This window comes from Eurypyga helias, unplaced genomic scaffold (assembly GCF_000690775.1).
Source record: "Eurypyga helias isolate BGI_N326 unplaced genomic scaffold, ASM69077v1 scaffold39354, whole genome shotgun sequence".
NCBI classification, from domain to species: Eukaryota; Metazoa; Chordata; class Aves; order Eurypygiformes; family Eurypygidae; genus Eurypyga; species Eurypyga helias.
Genome location: NW_010247597.1, coordinates 10,743 through 25,941, shown reverse-complemented (window position 1 = coordinate 25,941; position 15,199 = coordinate 10,743). Strand labels below are relative to the sequence as shown.

Below are 15,199 nucleotides of genomic sequence, written 5' to 3'. Positions count from 1 at the left end.
ATGCCATCAGTGACAATGACTATCTTTAGTCATTTTGTCTGTTTTACACAGACAAAACCGTATTTTCAGTTAACCAAGAGTCACGTATACTGGAAAGGTACTAAGGGAAAAATGCGGAGATTTTATCACCCCCAACTACGCACGAGGTGTAAAGCCCAAGTGCGAGCGTGGATTTCAAAGCCATTAGGTTTCCTCAAGACTGGCAAAATACTTCAGGAGTCGAACACTGTTCCAACACATTTCCTTGCAGTTTTTAAGGCTGCGCTTACTGAATTACTCCTTACCCTAGAACACCCTAGCACAGAGCAAGGTCGTAACACTTCGTTTGACTGAACGGCGCGGCATTTACACACTGGCGTACCCGGATTCTCACAGCATTCTTCAGTCAGGAGTGACAGATTCACAAAAACAAACGGGACGTAGAAAACTGACAACTTACTCCACGATCGTGTCTCGGTCTGCGATATCACCGAGCACCATGCGTTGTATTATACTGTTGTGCTCCTCCTCGGACAGGTTTTTGTATGACACCAGAGGAATGTTGTACTTCGTTGCAGGAGATGGGTCAACTCCTTGGAGCCACGCATGGTTTTCAATCTCTTCCAGAGACGCCCTTCGCTTCGGGTCTCTCTGCAACATCCGCGTAATTAGACTGTGAAGAAAAAATAAGTCTAAACAAAATGCGCTCACGGGTTGAAGCAGCAGCCACTCTAAGAGCAACAGTAGGAACCGATTTCCTGCTGTCAGTCCATCTTTAGAATCTTTTGTCTCTACAGCAAACAACGTGATGGGAAATTATTTATTGTCAGAGACGTTCCTAATGCTGCTGAACTGAAACAATTTATAGTTTTTAGTATTTATAGTTTTCAGTATCATGAAAAGTGCAGTTTCATTTACAGTGCTTATGTTCTTTTTGGGTTTTAATAGCTCTTGTAGGGCAACTGTCACAGGTGGACTACAGGCTGGTCTGGGAAGTAACAGAAATGTAATATTCTGTTATTGCTGCCATCAACAAGATTATGGAATGGCGAGGTAAAGGGAAATTCTTTATTCTGAAATAGCTCTGACATTTGATTCTTCAGCATCCCTGAAAACAGTGATCTGTCTGTCTGGAGGGGGGGAAGAAAACCCCAAACACAACACTCTCTGGGATGGTGAAGTGACAAACCTCCTAATGGGTTGATATAGAGTGTTTACAAGTGCGGGAAAGGAACTGCACAAATTCCCCACATGAACAGAGAAAGGACTTGATTAGCACATCTCCGTTCACTTTGTAGACACAAACAGTTACTGGGGGAGGTGCTTTTGGCTTTGCACAACAAACGGAACGTGGATAAACCGTTTTGGTGCCAAGGTTTCAATGAAACTTCATTGCTCCAACCTGTGGAACGCAAATTCCGTGGCTCTCACGTCGTGTTTTTTACTGCACTCACGACACTACACCACGCAACTGCAAACTGCAAGGCCACACTAACCACAAAGATGATCACAACGCGAGAGATGACGCAGGGAATTAAAAATGGAGGTTACCTCGGACTTGTTAAAACTCTACTGTAAAAAGAAATGTCATGTACATACTGAGTAGCTGTGACTCTGCCTGTACCAAGAGGAAGGGCTGGGTGAGACATGAGAACCTTGGTTTTCTTTGTGCTTTTGTTAGCATTATGACAGAAAGGGAACAACCTATACACTTCATTTGACCTTTTTTAAGCTACACACCTGCAGTAAACCCACACAGACTTCCACACGTGCCTCGTGTTTTAAGCTGGCTTATGCAAACCAACAAGAAGGCTCTCCCTCCTCCGAGCAGGAAGTTTAAACATTCCTAGAGTATTTTCCCTAAGAAACCTTGAGCTATAGAGGACTTGGGTAACTGGTCATACATTGCTGATGCAGGAAAAGGCAGATTAAGGGCCTTTAAGCAAATAAGCGTTAGCCAATACAGTACGCGAAAGGCTGCAAAAAAGGGTTTCCTGGCCTCAGCACAGCATGCAGCATCTCGAGAGATGTATGCGATACAGTTCACTGATAAGAGCTCTCTGTTCAACCTCTTCCTGTATGGTATTTTAAACCTCTTCCTGTACATAAAGCTCCTCAAGCTGCTGAGAGCACCAACAGCAGCTTTTCCACGTTGCTGGAAACGCTGGACACTAACGACAAGACACACAAGCCAGCTGCGGCGTCGTGTTATGCATCAGATTCCTGGACCACACAGAGGATGGGTGAAGAGAGGGACAGTCACTGTGATCACAGCTGTAATGTTTCAGTCGGCATCAAATAGCAATCCTGTCCTATCCTAGCAATAGATGCTGCTCTAGGCTTTTTTTTTGACTGGACCAAATGCATTTTCCAAGCATTTATGAAGTGATCTGGACTTTCATACTGCAAATGAAAAGATACTCACTCTGTTGCAGATTCAGGAATTCCAGTCAAACATTGTAAAAACAGTCTATGTGATGGGTTATATATTAAAAGGACTGGAAGGGTCATTAACCAATAGGGAAATACTGGAACATACCAAAAAAAAAAAAGAAGGCTGCAGTGAAGACTGCAGAAAAACAACACATCAAAATGAGTCACGATTCCCAAGTGGCATATGGTATTTGCAGACAGAATATTTTTCTCCCTTGATTGCCTAGAATGTCGATTTGGAGTTGCAATTTCAGTAGGAGATGAGCAAAACTTGACATGATATCCTTAAGTTTTGACAACCTGCGTTTTGAACAGAAATCTACAGGAATCATTACTTTTTTAATCCCTGCCACAAAACAGGACAAATTACAAGCAACAACTTGTAATTTGTCCAGCAAGAGTGCTGGCCAAGGCCAGTCCAGTGGTGAGCAGCTTCTTCAATCGTTTATAAAATGCATGGCAACTGAGACACATCAAAGAAAGATACACTGTGTAAAATCAAAATTAAGTTTCACACAAGTGTGGGAAAAACCTATTGGCAAAAAGTATCAACCTTTGGTAAGAAGAGACACAAAGAATAAAAAAACGCCATACTGGTGCCCGAGAAACTACTCAAATGATGTGACGAAATACTAACAACTAAGCAAAAGCAGCAGACAGGATATCTTACTAACAGGGAAGGAAAATTCCACACGCTGATGATATGGTATGGAGAACTCCCAAAGGTAGTGAGAACCCAGGTTTTTTAGTGCTCTACTTACTCTTTACATTCTTTGGACACATGAGGTGGCACTGTGTACTTGCAGTCCATTATCATAGTCAGAGTTTCACTGTCATTTGCCTCTTGAAACGGTGGTTGTCCACAAACCAACATGAAGAGGATGACTCCCAAACTCCATATATCTGTAAATATATAGTACATACTATTTTAAAATAACTGTTGAGGTAACAGACACAGTTACCATCAAATCCATTAAATATCCTTGAGATACATACCGGGATTATTACTGCCCTCTTGATTATGACTTATGGAATTCGCAATTCCACTGAAATACAAGATACAGTAGTTCCATCGTTTGACAGCTTTTATAGTTTTAGAGGAAAAAAAGAATCAGAATTCATGACTTCAAGGATGCACAACAGTTTGAGATGCCTAACATCTCTGAGAGCAGAGTGTCAGACAAAGCTGAAGATAATGTCACTGGGAAGACAAGAATTCATGATGAGACACCCATGCTGAAAGTACGTTCCTCTGTGAAGGACTAGCGTAAGCCCTTCTCAGTGTGGTTCGCTGTTACTCTATGAAGCAGAGACATTACAAAGCAAGTGACTTATTTCAGCGAGACTGAACAAGGTGTGTTCTCCTTCAGTAGCGTTGCTTAAAAAAATTCTTTGCTACTTCTAATGGTAAACAAGAAATTAAATCATTTAGGTTAAACTGCTTTCTTACACCAAGCATTAGAAAGTGGGGAGGTGGGGTTTTTTGGTTGCGGGTTTAGTTTTTTTTAAATATCTAAACATAACAATTAACAGTGATCTCTACTCCGCTCTGGGAGTCTTCTTGTTTCTCTCCAATTCCTGCTTGTGGAAAACAAACATACAACAACTTTTTTGTTCCCCCGTGAAGTGACATACCGAAAGATGAAAGAGAAGCACTGCTGGGCATGAAGCCCTTCCGTTGGTTTCCACTCACTGTAAAAACTAATACTGAATTCAAGTCTGTAGTAAGAGTTTGCCTGGGTCATGTCACAAGTCTCACTGCGTTCGATACAGGAAGTGTAAATATTGAGAAGTGTTTCATATTGCATAAAAATAAATAAATACTAGCATACACTTAGAGAAAAGGCCATGCTCCTAATCTTCAGCTCCCACTCCACGCTCTGAAAAGTTCAGTGGGAATTTTGGGTCCTATACCCTAGCATTCCACAGATCTGTACCCAGCAAACGCAAACAGCTGAGGAAAGAGGGGAGAGCAGCTGGCCACGGTCATAAAAAGCAGAGCACACCAGCTCTGTCCTGGAAGAGTTTGCAAGAGGGGACCACGCCAAGTTACCTACCCAACCACATCGTGCTTTTTCTGTACTCAAAATACTTGACGTGCATTTAAAGCTGAAGGATGGCTACAATTTTATTTCATAATGTAAATCACACATTCATCCCTAGAACAATTATTCATTTTGCTAGTTACAGCCCATTCTTCATATGGTTTAGCTGACAGAGGAACGGAAACAGTGCATGGTAATTTTCTTTAGAGCTCTAATTTGTAGTAAGTGTATGCTGTTAACTCAGACAATTATTTAATTTCTGCTGTGCTTACTAGGCCTCAATCCCGCAGGTACTCAGCATTTTGAGGCTGGAACGCCGTATCACCCGTACGTGCAAAGTCAACACGACTATTCACACGTTTAAGATCCCCTAAGTGTGTCAGTACTTTGACAGCCTGATGCCAGAAAGCTGAACGACCTGGAATGTAGGATTCAAAAGCCTCACAAGATAATTACACCTAGGAGGTACACCTTTAATTGGGTAAAGCTACTTGCATCTTTCTCCTAATGTTCAGTTTGAAAGTGCCAAGAGGTTTTGGTGCATCACCTCTCACCACACAACAGATAAGAAGTCTTTTTTTGCAAGCACATAATGTGTAAATTCACATGTTTTAACAGTCATCTTTGAGTTCTCAATGTTCTTCCTACATTTTTAACTCTGCCTAAAGTCTCTTCTGTGATGTGATCTATCCTCATATTCCAGTTGATACTCTCCCTACAATGAAGTGCTTCACTCATCCTTTCGGCATTTTAGTCAAGTCCAGGTAGCAGCACGCTGTAGGTGTGTGTTTGAGGAAACCAAAGCACGACACAGCAAGAACTAAAATAGCGCTGACAGCTGAACACGCAGACCTTGAACGCTCCATCTAAACCAGCCCAGAGTTGTCTCAACTGAGCTATAACACACAATTATTTTTCACTCCTCACAGCAGACACAGTGTAAAGGATGGCAAGAGTGAAGGAAGTGGTAAAGAAAAAAAAGCTGACAGAAAACAGGAAACATAAAATGTATTTTCAAAATAACTACATTTAAAATCACAGAACGGTTTGGGTTGGAAGGGACCTCAAAGACCATCCAGTTCCAACCCCCCTGCCATGGGCAGGGACACCTTCCACTAGACCAGGTTGCTCAAAGCCTCATCCAGCCTGGCCTTGAACACTTCCAGGGATGGGGCATCCACAGCTTCTCTCGGAAACCCGTTCCAGTGCCTCACCACCCTGTCCAGGAAGAACCTTTTTCCTGAAAATATACAAACCCTGAAAGAACAGTGGAAAAATGGAACTGGTTTATTCACGGGTGTTTTAAACCACCATAATCTTCCATCCAACAGCTGTGCACAAACCTAAACAAAGTAAGAAGTATCTTGCCCTTCCCAGCCCTTGCCCTTACCACAACATTTCACACTGGCACTTGTTCTAACACATAACACTGCGGGAAATAAAAATTGGGATTTTTACCAGCAGAACTCTCTGCCAGTTTCCAGAACAAGCAACAGGAACGCCTGTGGGTTTTGTATTATGAAGCTTTTATTTTGCATGCTTTGCAGGCACTTATAGCTTGACATAGGTAATACTACAAAAAGGGGAAAATAATGTCCTCTTTGTAAAAGTAAACTTGAGGGTTCAGAGTCTTACTCCTTTGTAAACATCTCTTCTAAGTTTAAATGTGACCGACACTCCCAATATGCAAGTAAGTTGAAGCGTGCTGTTTAAACTAAATGCTGTAGCTTCTGCTGAACTCAAACTCCAGTGTTCAGGATCCAAAGTCTTCAAAGCAGATATTCCAAAATAATGAGTTAACACCCACATATCACTTGGAAATATTTAAGAGATCAACAGCTAAATGACTATAGGGTACACATAAGAAATGCTAAGGTTTGTGCTCAATTTACTAGTTTGAAGCTATTTTATACATGCAAAAAAATCAATCCTGTAACTGCACTTGCCACTTTTCTCACCTGGAGATCCACTAACTGCATTCTTATCAGTCATACTCAGAAAAAAATACCGCAAAAAGAGTTTTAAAGAAATAAAAATACTTTCTGCCCTCCAAAGATACAATTTCTGTTCACCCATGTAATGTTATAACCATGGTATATTTTGGAAAATTCTTAATTTCCGGAATAGTGCCATCTGGCTGACAGAGGCAAAATTCAAGGTCTTTAAACCCAGCTGCCTTTGAGAAATGAGTAAAGGAGAATCAGATTATTTCATTACAGCGCTTATTTACCAGATTTTATTGTTTCCCCAAACAATACACAGAGCCACACGCGGGAGTGTGCTCTGCCATACCGTTTGGTGCTGCCATAATCAGCACTTCATTTATTAATAAGAAAGCAGCAGCTCATCTGTCCTGTGGGTGCCAAGGAACCCAAGGGAGAGGGTTTGCACTCACTGATCGCGTGCTGTGATCAGCGCAGGCCGTCCGTTCTCGTGCCGTAACCCGCTACTGCTGACTCCGCTCGCAGAGTAACTCCTGCTGGGGAGACCCCTTCTACCAGCAGAGCAGACAAGGGCACCTTCGCCTTTCATTTCCAAACCCCAACCTTCCCCTGCTACTACAGGGGGTTTCACTCCAACTGAGCGAAAGCCTCAGCCAAGATCTAGGGGCCCCATCGGGTCGAGAGCATCAGCTCTGACGAGGCAGTGGTGTGAGCAGATCAGAAAGGTGTTGGAGCAGCAATGAGACAAGAGCCTGACATCTCAGGAGAGAAGCAGCATCTCTTCCTACACCAAGCTAATAAATGGGGAAGGGGAGAAGAAAAATAACTCTGAGCATATTAAAGGAACAGAAGTATTTCTTTACATCTCCACACACTTGCAAGTGCATACTGGTGGTGTTTTGGTTTGGTTTTTTGGTTTTTTTTTTAGTGAAGGCAGCCCTTAAAGTATGTTCTTAATTTGATGTATCTTATGTCAACTCAGGGGAAAAATCCCAGCTGAGGCAGCTTCCTGCTTTCACACATTATTAGGAGCTGTAGAAAAGCACAGAAGACAACATCTATTTACATTTTTACTAATTCACTGAATGGTACTGGTTCACCCAAGGGTTACACAAGCACCGGGGGCAGAAAAACCACAATATGGGCAGGAGCTAGATGAAGAGCAAGGCTGCTTTTTCAGGAATGGCTTCACCATTTGGAAGAAAAATCTCACCTTCAGTTCAATGCAAATAAGGTTTGACATAAGGTATACGCAGTAAAGAACTCTGCAGAGATCTGCTTCTCCTCCACCTTCACACCCCGACACATGCTTTTAAGATACTTTATTAGTATTACACTAAAAAAAAAAAAAGAGCTTTTAGGCAAAACTTTTAGATATTGTAATAAATGTACAAGTGGACAGTTTAACCAGATAAAGGAGCAGGTTTTGTAAGCAAGATTCCTTGCCACGGGCCAAGGACTCAGCAACACGTTTTCAGCTCTATTTCCTTGTCACAGCTCAGAACTCAGGGGCCAGCCCCAATCCTAGATTTGGGACCCCAAACCGAAGGCATGCCGGGGACAGAGGGGTCACAGACCCACCTTTGGAACAGCAGATTTAAACAAGAATTTATGCTTCACAATTTCAAGGGTTTTACTACTCTCTGTAATTAGCAGGTGAAGTTTTCACAGAAACAGCTTACTTCTCCAAGGATCATCTGATTTGCCCTCTTCAGAAAACTGGTGGAAAAGCAGGATTTAGGCCTGACACACTGCACGCCTTGTGCATGCTTATGAAGGAAGGCAAAGGAGGGCACTTGTACACTGCAGTGGCCAAAATCGAGTCTCTCTCAAAAGCACAGTGAAGATCTCAAGATGCCATTTAGCCTTAAAGTGGAAACTAGTGACCGGCAACCAGCACTGCTGTAACAAGAATAAAATACTAGGACTTGTAAGAGCACTAGCTAGCTGCAGTAGGGAGTATTTTTTTGTTTTTAAATCGTGTTGATCAGGAAAGGACTGTCTGAAGCAGGATTTCTAGAACCATGACAACCAGGGCTGTGTGTACGCAACTTCCTTACATAACATGAAGTCACTGCCATAGAAACCAAACCACGTCATTAGCCGTCTTTGCTACGCCGGTCTCCAACCCAGGGCAGGCCAACAGCTGGGTGCGTTCAAGTTCGTACGCCGCACGAAGGATATCCGTATTCATCTGCTGAGCCGTGCCCTTAGCTGTTTACCGCTTTCTGAAGTTCCTGGTTTACTCCGAAAACGAGCACTACCGATTTCAGAAAGCCACAGTCCGCAGCACACAGGGGATCCGTACAGCTTAGTATTTGCTGGAATTTCTGCTGTTCCTCAGAAGTCAGACACTTATCACGCTTTATGTACAGCTATATGACTGTGTGATTTTAAGCAGCTAAAAATCCATACTCATTTTGCAACAGGCACATTCACATTTATCTACATAAAGTAAGTCTGCTTATTAAAAGTTGTTTATTTCAGACCTTTATGGGAAAAAAAGATATTTTTTCTCCTAACTTAAATGCAGAACTGCTTAACAGTTTACAGTGTCTTTTGCTCAGTTGTTACAACAGATCTTTCTACAGAAAGTCTGCTTCTTCAGAAGTGATTTGTAATATTGAGTAAATTTTATCCAGTCTCAATTTCATTGAGTAGATTTCATCCATTTCTCATTGGAATGTTTACTATAACAGCTCAACAGAACAGTTACCATCCACTAGAAGCCACTTAATAAGGAAAAAGAAAACAAATCAACTTTTATGGAGATGACAAATGTTTACATTTGTTTTGCCACTGCAGACTGGATAAATGAAGGATGGAAACAGACCGCTACAACCTCTTCCGAGCAGATTGATGGAAGAAAGCCCAGTCCACAGAAACCTGATGAAGACCCTCACCAAACACGTCAGCACTGCAATACCAAGTTCTTCTATGCAGACCTAAATAAGAGAATCTAAAGCAGAGGTCATCAGCATCTCTGCACTCTGAGCACCTTCAGGGCTAGGCAGCAACTGGGCAATATCCAAAGACCGCTGTTCTGAACTCAGACACAAAACCCCATCATCAACTGCTTTACTTGGATTGAAATTTAGGGGTGGAACCTTCACTGAGCTCAGGAGTAGGTACACGCTGATGACTCAGGAGGGTAACAGCGGTAAGCGTGCTCGTTCCATTGAAACTGAACATCTTGTACACAGCATAGACTCATTTACACCATAGCGTCACATGACTGAAGGAGCAGAAGACTGAGTAAAAATTCATATGACAAGTCAAACACTGCAGAAAATTAGGCTTCTGTTAAAAACAGATGAAAAATTACATACTACAGTATAAAAGGATAAAAGCTGGTATGACACTACTGAATTGTTTGAATGGTGCCTGTTATATTGTTGATACACTTGTGCTTCAAAAGGAGGGTAAGAAAAGTATTTCCACCCCTGTATAAGCTAAAAGCCTTACAAAAGTTGTATCCCTTCTATGAAATGCCAACAGCAAGATAACATAGATTAATTTTGTGGTAACAACTTCAGCGTTTCTATGCGTCACAAGTATTTTTACACTAACGCGTGCACAGACTGCTGGCCAATCTGCAAGATGCTCAAACTGGACCCATTGTAAAGTTTTAACAGTATGGGTAAGAAACCCATTTTTTTGGTAGAGACTATTTTTAGATGATTAAACTATTCTTCCATTCTTTAACTGTCATGAAAAAGGCTTTGAATAAATGTGTGTACTGACCTCTCTAGTTTTCAGACACGCCACTGTCTGTTAATTCAGCTATTTTTTTTTCCTTGGGTTTGTAAAAGGGGGTTTAATTTTCCCTTGCAGAGGGCTGAGGAAGAGATCATCTATAACCAATGCCAACATTTTCAAAATTAACAGGCAGAACCTGGTTTTCTCCTTGTTTTAAAGCACTACAAATCCAATTAAAATTACTACTAGAACACATAGTAGACAAGAGAATTAGGAGAAGTCTTTTCCTTCCCCTATCCCTCCAAAAAAGAGCATAAATAGCAAATGGCATTTAGCAAATTATTTTCATAATTAGTTTATCTGTCTGATGAAACAGTCTGTTCTATATATGTTATTTCATTTGACTACACGATCATCAGTAACTAGTCTTATCTTTGGAAGAGCCTCTTATTTTCATTCAATCTGGCAAGCAGTGCTCATTTTTCCTTGAAGACAAAAGCATGGGTTTTCCTGGTTGCATAAAACTATTAAAATACAGAAAAAAATAGTTGATCTTTATTTTTTTAGAAACTAGTGCATCTCAAATTTCAATAAGGCTGTTTTAACAAAAACCACCACCATTGAAAGGTCTCACTGGACACATGCCACTGCCTTTATCCCAAAATACTCTGGTTTACACCAATTCATCAACTCTGCAATTAGAAATGCATTCTTTCTCCTTTGGCTTCTGTTGCTTAGCCACATTTCAGAAGTTACTGAATCTACATTAAAAACACAAACAAAACCAACATTTTCTCCATGAACTGACTTTCCAGTACTACTACTCCAGAAAATAATTTGCTGGGATAAAAAAAACAGTATTAGTTAAATATAGAAGGAAGTTCTTCTCTGTACAAAACATGTTCTCAGAATCACTGGACATGTCAGTCTGTGCAGCACATACAGCTTATATACATGTTTCATTGCAATGTTTTTGGTCTTAATAGAAAAATACTAAAGAACTTGTTCCTTGTATCTATGAAATCCTTCATACTTTCTGATGGACTATCTTTTCCTACAGGTGTTAGCTGCAGAATGTATGATTTATACTTTATAAATAGAAATCAACATCTTAGTACAGCTTTACACATGAATGCAAAGCTTGAGCATCTGTTTTCTAACTAAGTAGTACACCATTGATTTAGGTCCCACCAGATCTAGGTTGCCAAATTAGTCAGACATAGGCTGAACATAAGTAATCTGAATATTTGCTTGCAAGACACGTGAAATTAAGCTTTCCTGGCTGTGGAGATGTATTTATCATAATGAATGCTTGCTCCAGAACAGCAGTTTGAAGTATTATGAAAACAGTTCTCCCATGAACACAGTGAGATGACTAAGAAACATCCTTACACTTAGGCTAAAGTTTAGCTGATATGCCGGTAACTGAGGACTATCTTGACAGCTTCTCCTCTGTATGTTCACTTGGTAAGTTATTCTTTGCTTCACCCAGCAGTTTATTGGTGAATGCATGAAAACTTGCACATAAAGTGCTCCAGAATGGAGCATAAATTATACTTCATATGTATCAGCCAGCACAAATTTACTGAGAAGTCAGGAGGATCACAGATTTCCACCCTTCATTATAGCCCTGTCATATCGCAACTTCACTTCTGAATACAAGGCTCAGATACCTGCACCATAAACATCTTCAATTTGGGGCATTAAAAGTATCTTCTTGTCAATAAGTAATTGGACTGAGAGGAAAATAAGGTAGAATCAAAGGACAGCATACTCGCCCCCCTTACATTAAATTTTACTACCTGCATACAAATCCCCACAGAACAAATTTTTTGTCAACATGACACGAATATCCTCAAGACTGAAACTTTCAAAAAGTATTCCTTACATCTATTGCTTCTAGAACGTCTAAGCAGCTCATTTCTGATTATTTTTCAAAACTGGACTTTTTCAGCAGTGAGACACGCAGCAGAACAGAGAGAAGGCAGAAAAGCGTGGCCGCTAACCGAAGTGGACAGGAGGAGAGCGTGGCACAGAAATACAAGAGGTACATCAATTCCTTCTGTTCTGTTACAAAAAGCATGTCAAGCTTAATAGTAGAGGACACAATTCTCCTAAAAATGCACTGGCTATCATATTTGATGAATTTAGCCAAGCAAAAGTTTCTCTTACATGGAAGGTGAGGGAAAGTGAGGCAGGCTGAGTTGATCTAACCCGGAGCGGCGTGCTCTGCCACCCTCCGAACTCCCCCTCCACCTCCTTTGCACCAGCTCTTCCGCTCGGTGCCCAGGGAACCGCTCCGCTAACCTGGCAGAAGTTCAGCCCGCAGAAAAGTGAACAGTCTCCTCTCAAGTTAGCTGATGGAGATCAGTTCATCAAACGGTCAGCCATGCAACAGGCCGCAGCACACAAAAAGGGGAAAACAACTCTCTGCACTGACACAAGCAAAGTAGAAGGGGAAAACAACTTATGCTGGGAGCAGCCGAGTATTGCTCTTGGCCTTCTGCACCCTCATACATTCAAGCTCATTCTACACTGTATCTAGCTATAGATTTCCTATAGTTTTGCAACACAACATTAAAAAGGCAGGTTTTTATAACAAAACAATCAGTGAAAAGCTTTTGTAGGATTTCTGCTTTTCATTTCTGTCAAATTTGGCTGTAATCTGATTTTAAGCATACTGAAACTCCAAAATGCTCAATATCGTATATGGTTTGCAAGTATCTTCCTCTTTTTTTACTCAAGTCTGTCAAATCTTATAATCAGCAGTTTTGCAGTGTAACAGGTTACAGTACCTACCCACTGGCCATTATGCTTAGTCACTCAGTTTGTGAATAAAGTGCTGCACACATGCAGAAACATCAAAACTAGCTCCATGCAGGCCAGAAAAGGTCATCAGGGCTACTCAGCTATCCTCAAGCACCTGGTAAACAGAGCTGAAGCTCTGAAAGACCATACCCACTCCAGCAGCACTATATAGAGACGGGAAGACCTTGCAAATGCTTGATGCAAAAAGAAAACAAAATAATTTGGGTTCGTTCCAACAGAGGTAAAGTGAGGCTAAAAGCAGAATCATCATCTCAGGAAAGGGAAGGGTGTGTATGACAAATCCCCTGTTTCCTTTAATAATCAAAATGTACGACCAGATGGTGAATACATACACCCATTATCTTGCCCTGTTGTCAGAAGATACGGAGGTCCGATTTGTGCAAGAAAGCCAGAATCTAGCTACTCAAGTAATGAATGTTACTCAAGTGGTTGGCCCCTGCAACTTGAGGGCAGCAAGCTGGATTTGGACTCCAAAGCGCCCGCTGAAGAGCGCGGAGCTACAGTAACCATAACATTACTGTTAGTCATGCCTTTTAGGAGGAACAGCTTACCACCCTTCTCTGGGTGTTGCTGTGACGACAGACTGCAGCGCTGAGTAACTGTGATACCTACGGTGTTACCTGCGCATTACGGTACCCGGGCAAAGGCCTGTGCTCCACTGTGCTGAACAGACAGCCCCAACCGTACAATCTGAATTTGCCCGTTTCTCATCTCCAGATGGATGAACTTACTCCGCAAGTGCATCCGTGCATCTACGAAATCAGGCACAGAATACCCGACTACAGTCACAAAACCCATCTGAAGTGTCAATGTCTTCCAGAATCACTGTGGCCTACACAGCACTTAATAATTAGCAGAGATGCCAAGCAGGTAAAGTAGAACTTGCTCTCCTCTAAAAGAATCAACTAATCTGAAAAACTGTAATTAAACTTCATCACCTAGGAAGGAGGTGACTTCTATTTATTTAATGATCCAATCTCTGCTGATGCTTGTAGAGCAAAAAAAAGTATTACCAGAAGCATGCTTTATTCTCTCATCTGTAGTCATCCACATTCGAATACGGCCGGTGTTAACCGGACTGCACCGCTGCTCTAGACAGCTCTAACACAGCATGTCCATTCGATGGACAAAATAAACTATGTGCAGCAACAGTCCTCTCACCTTCTTCTGACAGGAACAAAGTTTAATTAAGTGTTAAAAAAAAAACCAACATGGGAAACTACATGCAACAGAACTTCTCATTATCTAACTCAGCTTTTTGAAAAGCCCTGGGAACATACGATCATTGCCTAATATTCTTCTTGCGTCATTTTAACTACAGCCTTAAACACAAAAGGAAATGAGAGACCTAAATTAACTAGACTGTTTCCAAGGCTGAAAACTTTTAAGTAGCATCACAAAAGAGGAGATTAATCCTTAAACTAGCTGAAACAGTTACCTTAATAAAAGACTTGCCCCAAATATTTCAGTTCTTTGTAGCAAGAAAATGTAAAGTCTTTTCCTTTATATACTCACCCTAATATTATTCAGAAGACGTCAGAAAAGGCATGTTTGTGGGAAAGCCTTTTGGAAAAAAAAACCCATTATGTATCTTGATCAATTTCTTGGAATATTTCTTGTGAATATAGCAACACTTTTTGATAAATGAAAACAGGTGTAGGGTTTTAAAAACATTGTGATGAATACAAACGTACCTTAACATGTACATAGTGTAAGCAGGGAAATCCTTTTTAATTAGACATTTTAGTACACCGAGATGGTTTTCAAGTCGTCAGATGCTCACAGAGGGGCAGGACCACGTAGTCGCACTGGAGAAAGCATGACCTCCTTTCTCAGAAGGAACTGGTTTTAGATGGGTTCAGCTACAACGTCATTTCATCCTAACTGGTAAGACATCTTTGCCACTGACAGTCATCATTACTGCAATATTAATAGCCCTGTTCAGCCAATAGCTCAGTGAGTTCACATCACTCTTTCAGGCTACATACACATTACTAGTATCAAAATGTAACTGAGGTCATGGCTCTTCTGAAAACATCTACTTCTGAATTGACACATATTTCTAGTCTACAAGCATGACCTCATCTTAATCTTTAAAGATGAACTTTCATGCTCAGAAATATTTGCACAAGCTGACTTCTCGGTTGCATAATTACACAGATAGTGATAAATTTCCTAAACATATAATCTTTTAGGATTCTAGATCTAAGACTCCGTTTGGTGGATGAAGTCCTTAATGTTTTGGTTTGCCTTTTCCGCCCTGCGCCCCAC

General features: G+C 41.1%; 1 protein-coding gene across 1 annotated transcript in view; it reads right to left on the bottom strand.

The window, feature by feature from the left end:
* Positions 1-435: 435 nt before the first annotated feature.
* LOC104508992 (SNF-related serine/threonine-protein kinase) overlaps positions 436-15,199 on the bottom strand; it is a 19,214-nt gene continuing 4,450 nt past the window's right edge. The window contains exons 3-4 of the mRNA XM_010150781.1: positions 3,174-3,315; positions 436-652 (exon numbers count right to left, since the gene is read on the bottom strand). Of these exons, the coding sequence (XP_010149083.1) occupies positions 436-652; positions 3,174-3,315 (359 nt within the window). The remainder of the gene's footprint in view (positions 653-3,173; positions 3,316-15,199) is intronic.